The 22604-nt window shown below is 44.9% G+C and overlaps 1 protein-coding gene across 1 annotated transcript in view; it reads right to left on the bottom strand.

The window, feature by feature from the left end:
* Positions 1 to 22604, bottom strand: part of ccdc83 (coiled-coil domain containing 83) — a 183209-nt gene that overhangs the window by 77865 nt on the left and 82740 nt on the right. Inside the window, exons 5-6 of the mRNA XM_070872795.1 lie at positions 8880 to 9047; positions 1230 to 1321 (exon numbers count right to left, since the gene is read on the bottom strand). Coding sequence (XP_070728896.1) covers positions 1230 to 1321; positions 8880 to 9047 — 260 coding nt within the window. The remainder of the gene's footprint in view (positions 1 to 1229; positions 1322 to 8879; positions 9048 to 22604) is intronic.

Below are 22604 nucleotides of genomic sequence, written 5' to 3'. Positions count from 1 at the left end.
TTGTCAAAGTTGGCCTCAAATTCTGCAAAATATAACAGAACAGATAAATGATTAGCAGCAAAGGAGGGGGAAGGATGGGTGGCATGAGTAGGCTAACACAGCGCAGGCAGCAGGCTGATTTGAAGGACCGCGATGAATGATAGCATATTGCATCAATTGAAGCGTAGCTGACAGAGACATCCCCATGAACCAAAACATGGCTAGCCTGCGCAGTACTTAACATTTAGCAAAGCAGACTGGGGAATTTGCAGGACTTGCCCTCTTCCTCAAGTGTGGGCCCAGCTTGTATAGTGGTGGTTGCTTTTCTCCAGGCAGGACCCATCAAAGCAGCAACCCTCTCTGTCAGTGGGTGCAGATTTGCCGGGCCTCCTCCTGTTCGAGTTCTTTCTCGTTTGTTGTGTGCCACTTTCCTCTGCAAAGATGAAAACATAACTTTTTAGATAGGGTGGATTTCTGCTGGGTGGGACATATACAGATGGTCACATTTACAATTGCAATTCCATTGAAAAATGAAAATATTGCTTATACTAACTACTTGACCAAGGTCCTGCCATTTCTTTTTGCACTGGCCTCCAGACCTCGGGGTGGTCGCCATTGTACAGTAATCTTCTGCAAGTTGGTTCCAGTGTTTCTTCATTTTTTTGGGTGGAACTTTTATGTGACCTCTGCTGGTGTCCAGCTCCTGTCATCTGCCCTCAATCACAGTAACTAGTGCCTCCACTTCATCCTGTAAGGAATTCTTGGTCCTTGCACCACATTGCATCTTGTATTACAGCTCTGATTTTTCCAATGAGAATGAAAGTTCTCACACAAAACTGGCTCTTTAAAAATGGCCGATTGCAGACTGGGAGCTATACTGTGCATGCGCACTCATAGGAATCACGTCAAAAACATTCTTTTTTTTTCACGCATGCGCAGAAGGGGCGGCATCGTTTTTTTGGCGCAAACAGTTGGCTCCACCGCCCAAGGCTACAGGACAGACTGCGCGGTGCGGTGCCAATTTTGAAAAATAGAGCGGGGAAACTTAGCACATTTATTTTTGGAGTAGTTCTGGCCTAGTAAAACGGGTGTAACTCTGGCAATACGCCAAAAAACGGCTTTGGGCAAAATTGAGTCCGAGGAGAATGACCGTTACTATTAAATTTTAGGAACCAAACTTTTCCGGCACAAGAGTTGCAATGCTTGGTTGCACAATAAGAACAAAATGATAAATTGAAAATTTCAGTTACCTGTGAAGCAAGTGCCTTTTTTTCATCCATTTGTTCATTCATTAACGTGTCACTTTCTTCTTTTGCCCTCTCTAAGAGTCTATTAAAGTAATCTTTAAAAACAAAGATAAATTTAAAAAGAAAAAATCACAGCTGCCCCAATAACTTTGCGTAAATTAACACATGGTCTAGTGTTAAATCATATCGTTTACTAAGATCCCATATCCAGTCCCTTGCATGTATTGAGCAAAACAAAACTGGGGCAACAACAGGAGTGCTGCAATTAGCTTTCTGACCACTGTACTTCATAAGTGACCAAAGTTCCTGCTAATTATCCAGCAACTGCTGCTGTGTGATTGTCAGATAAGGAGTGGAACAGGTTCAGTTGTGCTAGAATATTATGGTAACAGTCATTTGCCGTGCTTACTCATGAAAAATGGTCTGCTGGGTTGGATCGCATGGGAAATCGGAGGTTGAGAATCTCTGGGATGGGACGGCCAGGAGCAGCAGCGATTGAGATGCTGCTTTACAGGAAAGTAACGTATCTTTTTTCGCATGCAATCTTTAGAGTTGGTTTCCCTGGGGCCAAGTTTCCACCGACCCTTAGAACGGCGCTGGTGGTTGTGCCTATGTGTGGGCGCGTGCTTTGATTTAAAGTATCTTGAATATTTTATGACAAGATTGGGATCTTTACAGCATAACTTGTCGAGGGCATTATTGTCAACCAGCAAGTCAAAGGCAGGAGATGATCGGCGCCGTTCTGGACCAAAAAGCGTGCCTAATCCTTACCATGGTATTCTCTACGCTCATCAGACCTCCTTCGTACTCGGCAGAGTGCAGCAGAACCAGCGGGGGGGGCGGAGCCAGGTCCCGGCGCTGAAAACAGTGCCGGGACCCCTGCACATGCGCGCGCACTGCAGTAGCTCCTCGCCCCCAGATTCCATGTGCATGTGCTGCAGTCTGTGTGGGAGGGGCCCAAAGCACACCGCCCATAGTCCTGGCCAAATGGGCTCCCCCGATGCCGCGTTCATGTGAGCAGACCCCCAATGGACCTAACAGCATTATTTTGGTGGTTGTGCCGATGTGTGGGCGTGTGCTTGGATTGAAAGTATCTTGAATATTTTATGGCAAGATTGGGATCTTTACAGCATAACTTGCCGAAGGCATTAAAGTCAACCAGCAAGTCAAAGGCAGGAGATGATCAGCAACAGGGTTAATGTGTGTGTGGGGCACATGAAGTATTTGGAGAGTGGGCACGGCTTCATGCAGTGTGTGAAAGCGAAGGAACAGGCCAAGAGGGGGCGAAGCATAGAAACATAGAAAATAGGTGCAGGAGTAGGCCATTCGGCCCTTCAAGCCTGCACCGCCATTCAATGAGTTCATGGCTGAACATGCAACTTCATTCCTGCTTTCTTGCCCAAGGGGGCAGACAAAAGGCAGGTAACTATAGGCTGGTTAGTTTAACATCTGTAGTGGGGAAAATGCTTGACACTTTCATTAAGGAAGAAATAGCGGGACATCTAGATAGGAATAGTGCAATCAAGCAGACGCAGCATGGATTCATGAAGGGGAAATCATGTTTAACTAATTTACTGGAATTTTTTGAGGATATAACGAGCATGGTGGATAGAGGTGTACCGATGGATGTGGTGTATTTAGATTTCCAAAAGGCATTCGATAAGGTGCCACACAAAAGGTTACTGCAGAAGATAGAGGTACGCGGAGTCAGAGGAAATGTATCAGCATGGATCGAGAATTGGCTGGCGAACAGAAAGCAGAGAGTTGGGATAAATAGGTCCTTTTCGGGTTGGAAATCGGTGGTTAGTGGTGTGCCACAGGGATCGGTGCTGGGACCACAACTGTTTACAATACACATAGAAGACCTGGAAGAGGGGACAGAGTGTAGTGTAACAAAATTTGCAGATGGCACTAAGATTAGTGGGAAAGCGGGTTGTGTAGAGGACACAGAGAGGCTGCAAAGAGATTTAGATAGGTTAAGCGAATGGGCTAAGGTTTGGCAGATGGAATACAATGTCGGAAAGTGTGAGGTCATCCATCTTGGGGAAAAAAAACAGTAAAAGGGAATATTATTTGAATGGGGAGAAATTATAACATGCTGAGGTGCAGAGGGACCTGAGGGTCCTTACGCATGAATCACAAAAAGTTAGTTTGCAGGTGCAGCAGGTAATCAGGAAGGCGAATGGAATGTTGGTCTTCATTGCGAGAGGGATGGAGTACAAAAGCAGGGAGGTCCTGCTGCAACTAGGGTATTGGTAAGGCCGCACCTAGAGTACTGTGTGCAGTTTTGGTCACCTTACTTAAGGAAGGATATACTGGCTTTGGAGGGGGTACAGAGACGATTCACTAGGCTGATTCCGGAGATGAGGGGGTTACCTTATGATGATAGATTGAGTAGACTGGGTCTTTACTCGTTGGAGTTCAGAAGGATGAGGGGTGATCTTATAGAAACATTTAAAATAATGAAAGGGATAGACAAGATAGAGGCGGAGAGGTTGTTTCCACTGGTCGGGGAGACTAGAACTAGGGGGCACAGCCTCAAAATACGGGGGAGCCAATTTAAAACCGAGTTGAGATTAATGTGCAAAGTTAAAGCACATGGGATTGGGGGTAGTGTGCTGACATGGATTGAGAACTGGTTGTCAGACAGGAAGCAAAGAGTAGGAGTAAATGGGGACTTTTCAGAATGGCAGGCACTGACTAGTGGGGTACCGCAAGGTTCTGTGCTGGGGCCCCAGCTGTTTACACTGTACATTAATGATTTAGACGAGGGGATTAAATGTAGTATCTCCAAATTTGCGGATGACACTAAGTTGGGTGGCAGTGTGAGCTGCAAGGAGGATTCTATGAGGCTGCAGAGCGACTTGGATAGGTTAGGTGAGTGGGCAAATGCATGGCAGATGAAGTATAATGTGGATAAATGTGAGGTTATCCACTTTGGTGGTAAAAACAGAGAGACAGACTATTATCTGAATGGTGACAGATTAGGAAAAGGGGAGGTGCAAAGAGACCTGGGTGTCATGGTACATCAGTCATTGAAGGTTGGCATGCAGGTACAGCAGGCGGTTAAGAAAGCAAATGGCATGTTGGCCTTCATAGCGAGGGGATTTGAGTACAAGGGCAGGGAGGTGTTGCTACAATTGTACAGGGCCTTGGTGAGGCCACACCTGGAGTATTGTGTACAGTTTTGGTCTCCTAACCTGAGGAAGGACATTCTTGCTATTGAGGGAATGCAGCGAAGGTTTACCAGACTGATTCCCGGGATGGCGGGACTGACATATCAAGAAAGACTGGATCAACTGGGCTTGTATTCACTGGAGTTCAGAAGAATGAGAGGGGACCTCATAGAAATGTTTAAAATTCTGACGGGGTTAGACAGGTTAGATGCAGGAAGAATGTTCCCAATGTTGGGGAAGTCCAGAACCAGGGGACACAGTCTAAGGATAAGGGGGAAGACATTTAGGACCGAGATGAGGAGGAATTTCTTCACCCAGAGAGTGGTGAACCTGTGGAATTCTCTACCACAGAAAGTTGTTGAGGCCAATTCACTAAATATATTCAAAAAGGAGTTAGATGAAGTCCTTACTACTAGGGGAATCAAGGGGTATGGTGAGAAAGCAGGAATGGGGTACTGAAGTTGCATGTTCAGCCATGAACTCATTGAATGGCGGTGCAGGCTAGAAGGGCCGAATGGCCTACTCCTGCACCTATTTTCTATGTTTCTATGTTTCTATAAGGAATTTCTTCTCCCAGAGGGTTGTGAATCTTTGGAATTCTCTGCCCAAGGAAGCAGTTGAGGCTAGCTCATTGAATGTATTCAAGTCACAGATAGATAGATTTTTAACCAATAAGGGAATTAAGGGTTACGGGGAGCGGGCGGGTGAGTGGAGCTGAGTCCACGGCCAGATCAGCCATGATCTTATTGAATGGCGGAGCAGGCTCGAGGGGCTAGATGGCCTACTCCTGTTCCTAATTCTTATGTTCTTATGTACCCCTTGATCCCCGAGGAGTAAGGACTACATCTAACTCCCTTTTGAATATATTTAGTGAATTGGCCTCAACAACTTTCTGTGGTAGAGAATTCCACAGGTTCACCACTCTCTGGGTGAAGAAGTTTCTCCTCATCTCGGTCTAACGCCTCATCCTTAGACTGTGACCCCTGGTTCTGGACTTCCCCAACATTGGGAACATTCTTCCTGCATCTAACCTGTCTAAACCCATCAGAATTTTAAAAGTTTCTATGAGATCCCCTCTCATTCTCCTGAACTCCAGTGAATACAAGCCCAGTTGATCCAGTCTTTCTTGATATGTCAGTCCCGCCATCCCGGGAATCAGTCTGGTGAACCTTCGCTGCACTCCCTCAATAGCAAGAATGTCCTTCCTCAAGTTAGGAGACCAAAACTGAACACAATATTCCAGGTGGGGCCTCACCAAGGCCCTGTACAACTGCAGGAAGACTTCCCTGCTCCTGTACTCAAATCCCCTTGCTATGAAGGCCAACATACCATTTGCCTTCTTCACCGCCTGCTGTACCTGAATGCCAACTTTCAAGGACTGATGAACCATGACACCCAGGTCCCGCTGCACCTCCCCTTTTTCTAATCTGCCGCCATTCAGATTATATTCTGCCTTTGTGTTTTTGCCCCCAAAGTGGATAACCTCACAGTTATCCACATTATACTGCATCTGCCATGTATTTGCCCATTCGCCTAACCTGTCCAAGTCACCCTGCAGCCTCTTAGCGTCCTCCTCACAGCTCACACCGCCACCCAGTTTAGTGTCATCTGCAAACGTGGAGATATTACACTCAATTCCATCATCTAAATCATTAATATATATTGTAAAGAGCTCGTGTCCCAGCACCGAGCCCTGCGGCACTCCACCAGTCACTGCCTGCCATTCTGAAAAGGACCCGTTTATCCCGACTCTCTGCTTCCTGTCTGCCAGCCAGTTCTCTATCAACGTCAGTACATTACCCCCAATACCATGTGCTTTGATTTTGCATACCAATCTTGTGTGGAACCTTGTCAAGAGCCTTTTGAAAGTCCAAATACACCACATCCACTGGTTCTCCCTTGTCCACTCTACTAGTTACATCCTCAAAAAATTCCAGAAGATTTGTCAAGCATGATTTCCCTTTCATAAATCCATGCTGACTTGGACCAATCATATCACTGCTTTCCAAATGCGCTGCTATTTCATCCTTAATGATTGATTCCAACATTTTCCCCAGCACCGATGTCAGGCTAACTGGTCTATAATTACCAGTTTTCTCTCTCCCTCCTTTTTTAAAAAGTGGTGTTACATTAGCAACCCTCCAGTCCATCAGTCCATAACTGATCCAGAGTTGATAGACTCCTGGAAAATTATCACCAATGCATCCACTATTTCTAGGGCCACTTCCTTGAGTACTCTGGGATGTAGATTATCAGGCCCTGGAGATTTATCGGCCTTCAATCCCATCAATTTTTCTAACACAATTTCCCGCCTAATAAGGATATCCTTCAGTTCCTCCTGCTCACTAGACCCTCGGTCCCCTCGTACATCTGGAAGGATATTTGTGTCTTCCTTTGTGAAGACAGAACCAAAGTACTTGTTCAATTGGTCTGCCATTTCTTTATTCCCCATTATAAATTCACCTGAATCCGACTGCAAAGAGCCTACGTTTGGCTTCACTAATTCTTTTCTCTTCACATATCTATAGAAGCTTTTGCAGTCATTTTTTATGTTTCCGGCAAGCTTCCTCTCGTACTCGATTTTCCCCCTCTTAATTAAATCCTTTGTCCTCCTCTGCTGAATCCTAAATTTCTCCCAGTCCTCCGGTTTGCTGCTTTTTCTGGCTAATTTGTATGCCTCTTCCTTGGATTTAACACTATTCTTAATTTCCTTTGTTGGCCACGGTTGAACCACCTTCCCCGTTTTATTTTTACTCCAGACAGGGATGTACAATTGTTGAAGTTTGTCCATATGATCTTTAAAGGTTTGCCATTGCCTATCCACCGCCAACCCTTTAAGTATCATTTGCCAGTCTAATTTAGCCAATTCGCGCCTCATACCGTCAAAGTTACCTTTCCTTAAGTTCAGGACCCGAGTTTCTGAATTAACTTTGTCACTCTCCATCTTAATAAAGAATTCTACCATATTATGGTCACTCTTCCCCAAGGGGCCTCGCATAACAAGATTGCTAATTAGTCCCTTCTTATTACACAGCACCCAGTCTAGGATCGCCAGCTCTCCAGTTGGTTCTTCAACATATTGATCGAGAAAACCATCCGTAATACACTCCAGGAAATCCTCTTCCATCGCATTGCTACCAGTTAGGTTAGCCCAATTAATATGTAGATTAAAGTCGCCCATGATTACTGCTGTACCTCTATTGCACACATCCCTTATTTCTTGTTTGATGCTGTCCCCAACCTCACTACTACTATTTGGTGGCCTGTACACAACTCCCACTAGCGTTTTCTGCCCTTTGGTATTCCGTAGCTCCACCCATACCAATTCCACATCATCCAAGCTAATGTCCTTCCTTACAATTGCATTAATTTCCTCTTTAAACAGCAATGCCACCCCGCCTCCTTTTTCTTTCTGTCTATCCTTCCTGAATGTTGAATAACCCTGGATGTTGAGTTCCCAGCCTTGGTCACCCTGGAGCCATGTCTCCGTGATGCCAATCACATCGTATCCATTGACTGCTATCTGCGCCATAATTTGTCCACCTTATTCCGAACACTCCTCGCATTGAGGCACAGAGCGTTCAGGTTGTCTTTTTAACACAGAGAGAGGCTGACAGAAACACCTATCCTTCACATAAAGGTAGGACTTCTATATTGAATTGTTATTGATTGATTGATTGCTTTGGTCTTGGTGCTTAAGGTGCAGGGTTCCTTCTATTTTTTAATTATTAATAACTGCTTATTACTTTTTGTGCTTTGTTTAGTGCTTTATAAGTTTTGGTGCTTTCCTTGTATTTTTTATTTGCTTTGAATGCTTATTTTGGTGCTTTGTTTAGTGCTTTATGTTTTAAATGTATTGCTTTGTTTAGTGCTTAGTGCTTTAAATGTACTTATGCTTCTTTACTGTTGTTGTGAAGGTGTTTCATGCTTTGGAAAATCCTCTTAACTTCTCTTCCCCCCCCCCCCCCAATCTCTGGCTATCTGCGCCTGATTTCTAAAGTGTCCGCAAGGTTTTTCTGAGCGTACAAAAGTGGACATATACGCTGGCCTAAGTTAGTTTGGAGTAACTATTGGCTGTCTAAACTTGCTTAAATGGCCAAAAACAGGCATAAGTGGCTGGTAACGCCCCCTTTTGAAAAAAAAACTGAACTGAAAAGAAACTGAACAAACTCACTGAAACTGGAGCAAACTAAATGTGGAGAATTGCGATTTTTAAGATACTCCAAAAAAAACTAGTTGCTCCAAAAAAATAGGAGCAACTCCTATGGAAATTTGACCCCCCTGCAGGTGGACAAACCAATGTTGGAGCAGGAACCTAAAGGAGGCATTAGGCCTCTTATTTGCATATGCTTCAGTCGTGGGTAAAGGATCCTCATTTGAGTGCGCTTTCTGTCAGCCATTTTGGGCACTTCGGAAGCTGTGTAGCACCTGAAAAATGGGCACTACATGATTCTAGGTCATGAAGTATTAAGCATACCTTTCATCTCGCTAAAATTTTTCGCCATCTCTACGAGTTCATTTTCCCGAACATTAATATATTTGCTATGCTCAAATCTTCCAACATTCTTGTACTCCAGCCAGTACACCTTCACTTCTTCCACCTTCCGAATTTCCTGCTCCAATTCATTTATTTGGTACAGCATCTCTGGTCCAAACAGAAAATAACTCAACATTGATAAGAATTTTAAACATGTTTGGTGTACAGCTCTTCAAGTCTCTTCAGGCAAATATAAACAACAACAAAAAAAATCAAAGTAAAATAAGGCGGTCTGGCAGCACAGCAGATTGGTGTACGACAACGTGCAGTGAAGTCTTCACTTCTAACAACTAGGAGGAGTTCATAGATTTATTCATCTTCACGATAATCTGTTTAGCTGCCTCTGCTACTTTCCCCTGCCCACTACGCCAAAACTCTCCCCAGGCTGTACCCACCATAGCCCAGGACCTTGGTCTGTCTCTAGCTTCTCCTCCAAGCTCTTCTCATCCATGAGCCCTACCTTCTGCTCCCTCAATCCTTTTCCCACTAAACTCTTTACCACCCAACTTCCCATCCAGCCATAATTTAGGCAATAGTTTAAATAGATCCCTCTCCTCAGAAACTGCTCCTTAACCCTCTCGTCAAAAAGCACTCACTAAGTCTCTCTGTCCTCGCTAACTATCGCCCAATCTCCAACTTCCCTTTCCTCTCTTAAGTTTGAGCATGGCATTGCCTCCCAGATCCATGCCCATCTCTTCTATTACTTCCTGTCTGAATTCTTCCAAATCGGGTTTCTGTTGGACATCCTGAAGAGTTGTACATTAGACATCTTGAGAGTTAAGGGTTAATAAACAAACTTCCTTGTATCTGGGACCAACAGCCTTTCCAAGATAAACAAAATACCTTTGGGGTACCACAGGAGAAAGGATAGCTTGTCTTCTGCTTTTGATGTCTGAGTATTATCTACGAAAAATGCTGTGCATGGAAATAAGTGATGGGAACGACATCAACCATGGGTGATTAAAATATAACTTTAGTGGCTAGTGTAATAAACAACTAGCGGGATCCATTAACTTTCATATAAATAAGTGGTTAATAAAAAAGGATTCAAGAAGAGTTAAGTTCGGAAGTCTTGTTTGAGAGAAGTATCTTTGAAGTAAACAACCATAACTATTTATGTAAACAGACTGCTTTCAAAGGATTTGGGAACAGATACATCCGGAAGTCTTATCTGCAACATGTACTTTTGATGTAGGCAAAATAAGGTGCTTTAAGGAGCATGGTTTTCATCAGTTAGTTGGGGAGCTCAAAAGATACAGAAACAAAAAAAACTGCTCTCTCTATATATAGTTAGATTGATCACCAATGCTGTATATGAATAAAGTCTGTTCCATATACTCCACCATCAAGTGTCTCATGCTTATCGAAGCATGTCGTTGTGAATCATAGAATGAAGGAAGTTGACGAACAGTTGATCTTTAACAGACGGCAGGTGGTGAGAGAACCAACACGAGGGAAAAGCCTACTTGACCTCGTCCTCACCAATCTACCTGTTATAGATGTATCTGTCGATGACAGCATTGATAGCATAGTTCTTGTGGAAATGAAATCTGTCTTCACACTGAGGACACCCTCCATTGTGTTGTGTGGCACTACCACCGTAGTAAATGGGATAGATTCAGAACAGATATACCAGCTGAAATTTGGGCATTGATGAGGCGCTGTGGGCCATCAGCAGCAGCAAAATTGTATTCACCACAATCTGTAACCACATGGCCCGGCATATCCTTCAGTCTACCATTACCATCAAGCCAGGGCACCAAACTTAGTCCAATGAGGAGTGCAGAAGAGCATGCCAGGAGCAGCACCAGGTGTACCTAAAAATGAGGTGCCAACCTGGGGAAGCTGCAACACAGGACTACATGCATGCTAAACAGCAGAAGCAACATGCGATTCGACAGAGCTAAACAATCCCACAATCATTGGATCAGATCAAAGCTCTGCAGTCCTGCCACATCCAGTCGTGAATGGTGGTGGACAATTAAACAACTAACGGGAGGAGGAGGCTCCATGAATATCACCTTACTCAATGAGCTCAGCATGTGAATGAAAAAGATAAGGCTGAAACGTTTACAACCATCTTCAGCCAGAAGTGCCAGGTGGATAATCTATATCGGCCTCCTCCTGAAATCCCCACCATCACAGAAACCAGTCGTCAGCCAATTTGATTCAGTAGAATCTACCCGACAATGTGGAAAACTGCTCAGGTATGTCCTGTCCACAAAAAGCAGTACAAATACAATCTTCCTAAATACCGCTCCATTAGTTTACTCTGAATCATCAGCAAAGTGATGGAAGGTGTCGTCAACAGTGCCATCAAGCGGCTCTTACTTACTCACCAATAACCAGCTCACTGATGCGAAGTTTGTGTTCCACAAGTGCCACTTGGCTCCAGACTTCATTACAGACTTGGTCCAAACTTGGACAAAAGAGCTGAAATCCAGAGGTGAGGTGAGAGTGACTGCCCTTGACATCAGGGCAGCATTTGACACAGAGTGTGGCATCAAGGAGCCCTTGTAAAATTGAAGTCAATGACATCAGGGGGAAAACTCTCCACTGGCTGGAGTCATACCTAGCACAAAGGAAGATGGTTGTAGTTGTTGGAGGACATGCTGCGGAGTTCCTCAGGGCAGTGACCTCGGCCCAACCATCTTCAGCTGCTTCATCAATGACCTTCCCTCCATCATAAGGTCAGAAGTGGGAATGTTCGCTGATGATTGCAGTGTTCAGTGCCATTTGCAACTCCTAAGATAATGAAGCCATCCATGCCCGAATGCAACAAGATCTGGATAACATTCAGGCTGATAAGTGGCAAGTAACATTCGCGCCACACAAGTGCCAGGCAATGACTATTTACAACAAACGAGTCTATCCACCACCCCATTACATTCAACGGTATTACCATCACCGGATCCCCCACCATCAACATCCTGGGGGCGGTCACCATTGACCAGAAACTTAACTGGATGAGCCACATAAATACTGTGGCTACCAGAACAGGTTAGAGACTGGATATTCTGTGGCGAGTATCTCACCTCCTGACTCCCCAAAGCTTTCCACCATCTACAAGGCACAAGTCAGGAGTGTGATGGAATAAAAACAAAAAATGCTGGAAATCTCAGCAGGTCAGGCAGCATCCGTGGAGAGGAAGCAGAGTTAACGTTTCGGGAGAGTGTTCGAAAAGAACAGATTCTTAACAAGCACTGAAAGAGGGAGGGGAAGAAAGAACAAAAGGGAAGGTCTGTGATAGGTTGGAGAGACAAAAGGGATGATGGCCCAAATTCAAATGCTAATGCCAGGAGTTAGAAAAACATTAGTCAAGATAGGGTGTGAATGGTGGGATAATGACCAACTGCCATTAGAGACAAGAAAAAAAGAATGAAACAGGCTCTGAGCGGGATGAGGGGTGGGGAAAGGGAGTCAAAGATTGGCAACGGTTACACTCTGAAATTTTTGAACTTGATGTTGAGTCCAGAAGAATGTAAAGTGCCTAAACGAAAGATGAGGTGCTGTTCCTCGAGCTTGTGTTGAAACAGTGTAGGAGACCAAAGACAGAGAGGTCAGAGTGGGAATGCAGTGGAGAATTAAAGTGACTGGGGGTGACTGCGGAATGGACCAGGGTGTCGCGGAGAGAGCGGTCCCTTCGGAATGCTGAGAGGGGATGGGAGGGAAGATGTGTTTGGTGGTGGGATCATGCTGGAGGTGGCGGAAATGGCGGAGGATGATCCGGGTCACACTTGCGGACTGAACGGAGTTGCTCCGCAAAGTGGTTACCCAATCTACGCTTGGTCTTCCCAATGTAGAGACCACATCGTGAGCAGCGAATATAGTATACTAAATTGAAAGAAGTACAAGTAAATCGCTGTTTCACCTGAAAGGAGTATTTGATAGTGGGAAGGGAGTTAAAAAGACATGTTTTACATTTCCTATGCTTGCAAGGAAAGATGCCGTGGGAAGGGGAGGGGCTGCTAGGGGTGACTGTAGAATGGACCAGGGTGTCGCAGAGGGAGCGGTCCGTTCGGAATGCGAGAGGGGAGGGGAGGGAAGATGTGATTGGTGGTGGAATCACACTGGAAGTGGCGGGAATGGCGGAGGATGATCCGTTGAACGTGGAGGCTGGTGGTGTGAAAGGTGAAGACAAGGGGAACCCTGTCATGGTTCTGAGGGGGAGTGGAAGGGCAGAGGTGTAGGAAATAGAACAGACACGGTCGAGGGCCATGTTAAACACGGTGGAGGGGAATCCTCTGATGAGGAAAAAGGAAGACATGTCAGAGGCACTAGTGTGAAAGGTGGCGTTGTCAGAGTAGATGCGATGGAGTCGGAGAAATTGGGAGAATGGAATGGAGTCCTTACAGGATGCGGGGTGGGAGGAAGTGTAGTCCAGGTAGCTGTGGGAGCCAGTGAGTGGGCTTATAGTGGCTACTGGTTGAAAGGCTATCCCCAGAGATGGAGACGGAGAAGTTGAGGAAGGGAAGGGAAGAGTCGGAATTGGTCCATGTGAAGGTGAGGGAAGGGTGGAAATTGGATGCAAAGTGAATTACATTTTCAAGTTCAGGCGAGAGCAGGAAACGGCACCGATACAGTCATCAATGTACTGGAAAACGAGGTGAGGGAGGGACCCGAGTAGGACTGGAACAAAGAATGTTCCACATATCCCACGAAAAGGCAGGCATAGCTAGGACCCATGCGGGTTACCATAGCAACACCTTTCATTTGGAGGAAGTAAATGGCGTTAAAGGAGAAGTTGTTCAATGTGAGAACAAGTTCAGCCAGGCAGAGGAGGGTGGTGGTGGATGGGGACTGGTTGAGACTCTGTTCAAGGAAGAAGCAAAGAGCCCTGAGGCCATCCTGGTGGGGGATGGAAATGTAGAGAGATTGGACGTCCATGGTGAAAAGGAAACGGTTGGGGCCGGGAAACTGGAAACTATTAAAGTGACGGAGGGCGTCGAAGGAGTCGCGGATGTAGGTGGGAAGAGAGTGGACAAGGGGGGGAAAAATAGAGTCGAGATAGGAAGAAATAAGTTCTGTGGGACAAGAACAGGCTGAAACGATGGGTCTACCAGGGCAGTCTTGTGTGATGGAATACTTTCCACTTGCCTGGATGAGTGCAGCTCCAACAACGTTCAAGAAGCTTGGCATCATCCAGGACAAAGCAGCCCGCTTGATTGTAACCCCATCCACCACCTTAAACCTTCACTCCCTGCACCATCGGCGCTCCGTGGCTGCAGTGTGTACCATTTACAAGATGCACTGCAGCAACTCGTTAAGGCTTCTTCGGCAGCACCTCCCAAACCTGCGACCTCTACCATCTCGAAGGACATGGGAACACCATCACCTCCAAGTTACACACTATCCTGACTTGAAAATATATTGTGGTTCCTTCATCGTTGTTGGGTCAATATCCTAGAACTCCCTCCCTTAACAGCACTGTGGGAGTAGCTTCACCACAAGGGCTGCAGCAGTTCAAGAAAGCGGCTCACCACCACCTTCTCAAGGGCAATTAGGGATGGACAATAAATGCTGGCCTTGCCAGCGACGCCCACGTCCCAGGAAACAATATTTTTTAAATCTCTACGTTGTCCAACAAAAGGTTACTGCACAAGATAAAAGTTCACGGGGTTGGGGTAATATATTAGCATGGATAGAGGATTGGCTAATTAACAAAAAACAGAGAGTCGGGATAAATGGTTCATTCTCTGGTTGGCAATCAGTAACTAGTGGGGTGCCATAGGGATCAGTGGTGGGACCCCAACTATTTACAATCTATATCAACGTCTTGGAAAAAGGGACTGAGTGTAACGTAGCCAAGTTTGCTGACAATACAAAGATGGGAGGAAAAGCAATGTGTGAGGAGGACACAAAAAATCTGCAAAAGGACATAGACAGGCTAAGTGAGTGGGCAAAAATTTAGCAGATGGAGTATATATTAACAAGTGTGAGGTCATGCACTTTGCAAAAAAATCAAAGAGCAAGTTATTATTTAAATGGAGAAAGATTGCAAAGTGCTACAGTACAGCGGGACCTGGGGGTACTTGTGCATGAAACACAAAAGGATAGTATGCAGGTACAGCAAGTGATCAGGAAGGCCAATGGAATATTGGCCTTTATTGCAAAGGGGATGGAGTATAAAAGCAGGGAAGTCTTGCTACAGCTATACAGGGTATTGGTGAGGCCACACCTGGAATACTGCGTGCAGTTTTGGTTTCCATATTTACGAAAGGATATACTTGCTTTGGAGGCAGTTCAGAGAAGGTTCACTAGGTTGATTACGGGGATGAGGGAGTTGACTTATGAGGAAAGGTTGAGTAGGTTGGGCCTCTACTCATTGGAATTCAGAAGAATGAGAGGTGATCTTATCGAAATGTATAAGATTATGAGGGGGCTTAACAAGGTGAATGCAGAGAGGATGTTTCCACTGATGGGGGAGACTAGAACTAGAGGGCACGATCTTAGAATAAGGGGCCATCCACTTAAAACTGAGATGAGGAGAAATGTCCTCTCAGAGGGTTGTAAATCTGTGGAATTCGCTGCCTCAGAGAGCTGTGGAAGTTGGGATATTGAATAAATTTAAGACAGAGATAGACAGTTTCTTAAACGATAAAGGGATAAGGGGTTATGGGGAGTGGGCAGGGAAGTGAAGCTGAGTCCATGATCAGATCAGCTATGATCTTATTGAATGGCGGAGCAGGCTCGAGGGACCGTATGGCCTACTCCTGCTCCTATTTCATATGTTCTTCTGAGCCTTGAATGAGTTGTACTAAAGATTGGGAAGACTGATTGTCGTCTTCAACCTCCACAACAAATGTCGTAACCTCGATACCAACTCTATCCCTCTCCCTGGCTTCTGTTTCATCCTGAACCAGACTTGTATGCACTTGTGACTCTATGCAGGTAATTTGAATTTTTGGCGAGTGTAAATCAGGCGGTATTGGATCTGCCTTGCCACTTCCTCTCCTCATTTGACCCTCCTTAAAACTTTAATTACATTTTTGGTAAACCTCGTAAGCGCTCCCTCTAGTTCTCAGCACCTAGTTTCCTTTGTGTCTCTGCGAAGCACCTTAACATCTTTCTAGTTCAAGATGTTATATAAATGTAAGTTTTTTATACTGCACTCTTCATAAAAGGGAACATCTCAGAATGGGAGACATGGAGATTGAGCAAGAAATGAAAAGAATTTGGGGAGGGCAGAAAAAACTGAAGGTACAGTTAATGAGGTTATTTCGTTTTAGGCTTTCAGTAGCAGAGAGAGATAACAAGGCAAAGTGGTTTTGAGATAATAGTGTGTATTCCCTATCTACTCAGTTGATGTGTCACAAAGATGGGAAGTAGATTTGCACCTATAGTTCTCCGCATCAAGTTCCTGGTATCAGACATGCGATTAGTAGCAGGCTCTGAATAGAAATTCCACATGATTCTTCTCTGAGGTACAGAAAAGCTTAAGTTGTCTAAAGTTGCTCTTGCTGACCTTGCCTTTGATTAAAGAGCAGGTTATGGCAGACGATCGGGAGAACCCCAACAGAAATTCAAACCCAAAGTAAAGCTTTTTGAACACTCTCCCAACTGTTTACTTATCCAAAATCCATGAATATTCCCATTTTCCAGCCATTTATGTCACCTCTCAGAGATTGACATTACATACCAGTGAAATAAAAAGTTATCTTACACACTTGAAAATGCCAGCAATTATGTATAGTGTTCCACTGATATCACGTGAAACGATAAGTAACCAATGGAAATCCAGGCTGCATCTCTCGCAGCTGCCACCTAAACCGATGAACCATTGACTTTAGACCAGGAGAAAAAGTTAATGTTTACGTTTTAAAATTTGTGTTCACCATGAAAGTTGCCGGGCATTAACAGCCGCTGAAAATGGCTGCAACGCTAAGGAGAATAAATTCGCCTGGGGGGGTTAGAGATTGGTGGCGCAGCGTTAACCTTCCATGGTGGTGTTAATGGAGACCTCCGAGATGAAGTCCTGAAGTGGCGTTGGAGCTTCGCACTGCCTCTGGGAGTGAGGCCATGGAGCCTGCAAGGAATTGTGGGCAATTAAAAGGGTTATGAATTAAAGGGGCAATGCACTCAGAACTAATACAAATGCAGTGCAAAATGAAGTTTTCAGCCCTTTTGCCATTCAAAAAAAAAACTTAACATTGAAAAGCTCCGAATGTGATTATTCAGCTCTTAAAGCTGAATTCCCTTCCAAACCTTAAAAAAGAGAAATTTGCTTCAGCGCTAACACAAATGGCTCAGCAAGCCAGGGAAGGGGCACCCAGGTCTCGTACGCAGCACTCAAGCTTTGTGCAGCGGGTCAATACTGCAAGACAGGTCTTCTAGCCACAGGGGCCAGGAGGCCCTCCAGAAAAAACGATGTGGGATGACTCCACCAAGGCTGTCACTGCCAGCAGTGTCGCCCCCCACCACTGGCTCCAGGGCCCAAAGAAGCTTCATGACATTAGAGCATTGGTCAAGGTCAGTGAATGGATCTTCAAAAGCCATCTTCTATCAATTGCACCACCAGTCTCACACACTGCTCAATGCACGGTCCCCACCCCCAATTACTCACCTACTAACAATCTGCACCAACCACGAGGCACATCTCCCATTCCTAATTTCATCTCACCCCCTAGAAGGAGACAGTGCAGGCTATTCTTGGCAAGGGCATGGCTGAGTCCTTGGCCAGCGGCAGGGTTGAAAGGATAAAAGATGCTGGTATTCTCATATGTTATCCACCTTCTGGCATGCACCTCTTGCTTTCCTGCCCTCTCATCACCACAACTCCATCCTTGTGCCCTCCTCATTGCACACTCACACAAAATGCAGCTTGCCCAGGAAGTGGAAGAAGAGGAAGAAAAAGAAGTAGAAGTAGAAGAAACAACAAAGTCACTCGATTTCACACTCCCAGCCACCAGCTCCTCAAGGTCAACCAGCAAGGCCATTTGCAGTGTCCACCACTGAAAGTCAGCAGCCTTTCACCAGCCATACAGTAGCCACTGGGGTAGTACTCCTTGACATCAGTAGGATAGGCAAAGGCACACACCACACAGCCACTAAAAGAATGCATGAGGCTGATGAGTTGATTTCTTGATGTTACATTGGATGGATAGATGTATAAAGTTGCTTTGTGGTGACTTATATTTCAGAATTGTGGCAACAGAGGGTGATAAGGGAGTCAAGAGTTATGGGGAGTGGCCAGGGAAGAGGAGTTGAGGCCAAAATCAGATCAGCCATGATCTTATTGAATGGTGGAGCAGGCTCGAGTGGCTAAATGGCCTACTCCTGCTCCTATTTCTTATGTTCTTATGGTCGGTAACAGAGGCAAGGTAAGGCGTGGGACAAATGTGGAAAGGGGAATTAGGGTTGTGGTCACTGGTACCGCAGGCAGATGATTCCATCTTGGATATCCTGGCCAGAAAGATGCTGTCTGGGTTACATCCTTCCATCTGCTTCCTCAACTTCTTCCTCATCCCGCTGGAAGCAAAAGCTGGAAATCTGAAATGACAGCACAAATGCTGGAAATACTCAGCTGGTCAGGCAGCATTTTGATTTGAGACATGAACTCTGTTTTTTCCACGGATGTTGCCTGACTCGCTGAGTATTTGCACATTTTCTGTCTTCTCAGAGGTCTTCCTTTACCACCTGAGGCCTTGCAAGCATCCAGCAGCACTCCCTACATACTTAAAAAACTTTTAGAATCTATGGCAGCAAGCCACTACTTCAATAAAATCAAAAAACCCAGACCAAAAGCTTAAATCCAAACTTACCTGAATGATGTGCATGTCCCTTTAAGAGGTTTACCTGGTGTGCTTATGACTGAGCACTGAATTCAACGCGAGGGTCGAAGTTAAGAGTGGTGACATTATGTCGGCATTGCACACATATCTGCAGCGTAACTACAACTGCCTGATTCCACCTCCGTAACATCGCCCATCTCCGCCCTTGCCTCAGCTCATCCGCTGCTGAAGCCCTCATCCATGCCTTTATTACCTCCAGATTTGACTATTGCAACGCACTCCTGGCTGGCCTCCCACATTCTACCCAAATAAGCTAGCGGTGATCCAAAACTCGGCTGCCCATGTCCTAACTCACACCAAGTCAGAACAGACAGTTGAGCCCAGACTGACATGCAGGACATCAGCCAGCTGGAGGAGCGAGTACTCCAGCTAATTTGGCGGCACATGGTAGAGGCAACCGGCAAGGTTGAATGCCTTGGGGACAACAATGGTATGTTCATTGGTATATGCGAGATACACATATGGTATATGCGAGGGTATATATATCAGGAAAGAATAAACAGATTTGGTCTCTTTTCTCTTGAAAAAAGAATGCTGAGGGGTGACCTAATGGAAGTATTTAAAATTATGAAAGAGTTTGATAGAGTGGATACAGAGAGAATGTTTCCACTTGTCGGGAGGAGCATAACTCGGGGCCATCAATATGATAGTTACCAACAAATCCAATAGAGAATTCAGAAGAAAATTCTTTACCCAAAGAGTGGTGAGAATGTGCAATTTGTGTCCACAGGGAGTGGTTGAAGTGAATAGTATAGATGCATTCAAGGGGAGGCAAGACAAGCATATGAGGGAGCAGGGAATGGAGGGTTATAAGAACATAAGAAATAGGATCAGGAGTCGGCCATTTGGCCCCTCGAGCGTGCTCCGCCATTCAATAAGATCATGGCTGATCTGATCTTGGCATCAACTCCACTTCCCTGCCCGCTCCCCATAACCCTTGACTCCCTTATCATTCAAAAGTCTATCTATCTCCACCTTAAATATATTCAATGACCCAGCCTCCACTGCTCCCTGAGGTAGAGAATTCCAAAGATTCACAACATCTGAGCGAAGAAATTCCTCCTCATCTCCGTTTTAAATAGGCGACCCCTTATTCTGAAACTGTGCCCCCAGTTCTAAATTCCCCCTCGAGGGGAAACATCCTCTCTGCATCTACCACCAAGCCCCCTCAGAATCTTATGTTTCAGTAAGATCACCTCTCTTTTTTCTAAACTCCAATGAGTATAGGCCCAACCTGCTCAACCTTTCGTCACAAGACAACACCTTTATCTCAGGAATCAACCGAGTGAACCTTCACTGAACTGCCTCCAATGCATGTATATCCCTTCTTAAATAAGGAGACCAAAACTGTACATAGTACTCCAGGTGTGGTCTTACCAATTGAAGCAAGACTTCCCTACTTTTATCCTCCATCCCCCTTGCAATAAAGGCCAACATTCCATTTGCTTTCCTAATTACACGCTGTACCTGCAGGCCTACATTTTGCGTTTCATGTACAAGGACCCCCACATTCCTCTGTACCGCAGCATGTTGTAGTCTCTATCCATTTAAATAATAATTTGCTTTTTTATTCTTCCGACCAAAGTGGATAACCTCAAATTTTCCCACATTGTACAACATCTGCCAAATTTTTGCCCAATCATTTACCTATATCCCTTTGCAGATTCTTTGTGCCCTTCTCACAGTTTGCTTTTCCAACTATCTTTGTATCATCAGCAACTTTGGCTACAGTACACTCGGTCCCGTCATCCAAGTCATTAATATAGATTGTAAATAGTTGAGGCCACAGCACTGTTCCTTGTGGCACCCCACTAGTTACAGTTTGTCAACCTGAACATGATCCATTTATCCCGACTCTTTGTTTTCTGTTAGTTAGCCTATCCTGTATCCATGTTAATATATTACCCGCAAACCCGTGAGGTATTATCTTGTGCAGTAACTTTTCATGTGGCACTTTATCGAATACCTTCTGGAAATCCAAATACACTACATCTACTGGTTCCCCTTTATCTACCCTGCTCAATACATCTTCAAAGAATTCCAGCAAATTTGTTAAACATGATTTCCCTTTCATAAAACAATGCTGACTTTGCTAGAGAACAGGCCATCCTAGACTGGGTCTTCTGTAATCAGAGAGGATTAATTAGCAATCTTGTCGTGCGAGGCCCCTTGGGGAAGAGTGATCATAATATGGAAGAATTCTTCATTAAGATGGAGAGTGACATAGTTAACTCAGAGACTACGGTCCTGAACTTAAAGAAAGGTAACTTCGATGGTATGAGACGTGAATTAGCTAGGATAGACTGGCGAATGATACTTAGAGGGTTGACGGTAGATAGGCAATGGCAGACATTTAAAGATCACATGGATGAAGTACAACAATTGTCTGGCGTAAAAATAAAACAGGGAAGGTGGCTCAAGTGTGGCTAACAAGGAAAATTAGGGATAGTGTTAAATGCAAGGAAGAGACATATAAATTGGCCAGAAAAGGCAGCAAACTTGAGGACTGGGAGAAATTTAGAATTCAGCAGAGGAGGACTAAGGGTTTAATTACGAGGGGGAAAATAGAGTATGAGAATAAGCTTGCAGGGAACATAAAAACTGACTGCAAAAACTACTACAGATATGTGAAGAGAAAAAGATTAGTGAAGACTAATGTAGGTCCCTTGCAGTCATAAGAACATAAGAACATAAGAATTAGGAACAGGAGTAAGCCATCTAGCCCCTCGAGCCTGCTCCGCCATTCAATAAGATCATGGCTGATCTGTTCGTGGACTCAGCTCCACTTACCCACCCTCTCCCCGTAACCCTTAATTCCCTTATTGCTTAAAAATCTATCTATCTTTGACTTGAAAACATTCAATGAGCCAGCCTCAACTGCTTCCTTGGGCAGAGAATTCCACAGATTCACAACCCTCTGGGAGAAGAAATTCCTTCTCAACTCGGTTTTAAATCGGCTCCTCCGTATTTTGAGGCTGTGCCCCCTAGTTCTAGTCTCCCCCACCAATGGAAACAATCTCTCTGCCTCTATCTTGTCTATCCCTTTCATGATTTTAAATGTTTCTATAAGATCACCCCTCGTCCTTCTGAACTCCAACGAGTAAAGACCCAGTCTACTCAATCTATCATCATAAGTTAACCCCCTCATTTCTCGAATCAGCCTAGTGAATCGTCTCTGTACCCCTTCCAAAGCTAGTATATCCTTCCTTAAGTAAGGTGACCAAAACTGCACGCAGTACTCCAAGTGCGGCCTTACCAGTACCTTATACAGTTGCAGCAACACCTCCCTGCTTTTGTACTCCATCCCTTTCGCAATGAAGGCCAATATTCCATTTGCCTTCCTGATTACCTGCTGCACCTGCAAACTAACCTTTTGGGATTCATGCACAAGGACCCCCAGGTCCCTCTGCACCACAGCATGTTGTAATTTCTCCCCATTCAAATAATATTCCCTTTTACTGTTTTTTTTCCCAAGGTGGATGACCTCACACTTTCCGACATTGTATTCCATCTGCCAAACCTGAGCCCATTCGCTTAACCTTTCCAAATCTCCTTGTAGCCTCTCTGAGTCCTCTACACAACCTGCTTTCCCACTAATCTTTGTGTCATCTGCAAATTTTGTTACACTACACTCGGTCCCCTCCTCGAGGTCATCTATGTATATTGTAAACAGTTGTGGTCCCAGCACTGATCCCTGTGGCACATCACTAACCACTGATTTCCAACCGGAAAAGGACCCATTTATCCCGACTCTCTGCTTTCTGTTCGCCAGCCAATTCTCTATCCATGCTAATACATTTCCTCTGACTCCGCGTACCTTTATCTTCTGCAATAACCTTTTGTGTGGCACTTTATCGAATGCCTTTTGGAAATC

The sequence above is a fragment of the Pristiophorus japonicus genome, unplaced genomic scaffold (assembly GCF_044704955.1).
Source record: "Pristiophorus japonicus isolate sPriJap1 unplaced genomic scaffold, sPriJap1.hap1 HAP1_SCAFFOLD_368, whole genome shotgun sequence".
Taxonomy (NCBI): Eukaryota; Metazoa; Chordata; class Chondrichthyes; family Pristiophoridae; genus Pristiophorus; species Pristiophorus japonicus.
This window is presented reverse-complemented; position numbering and strand designations above follow the sequence as displayed.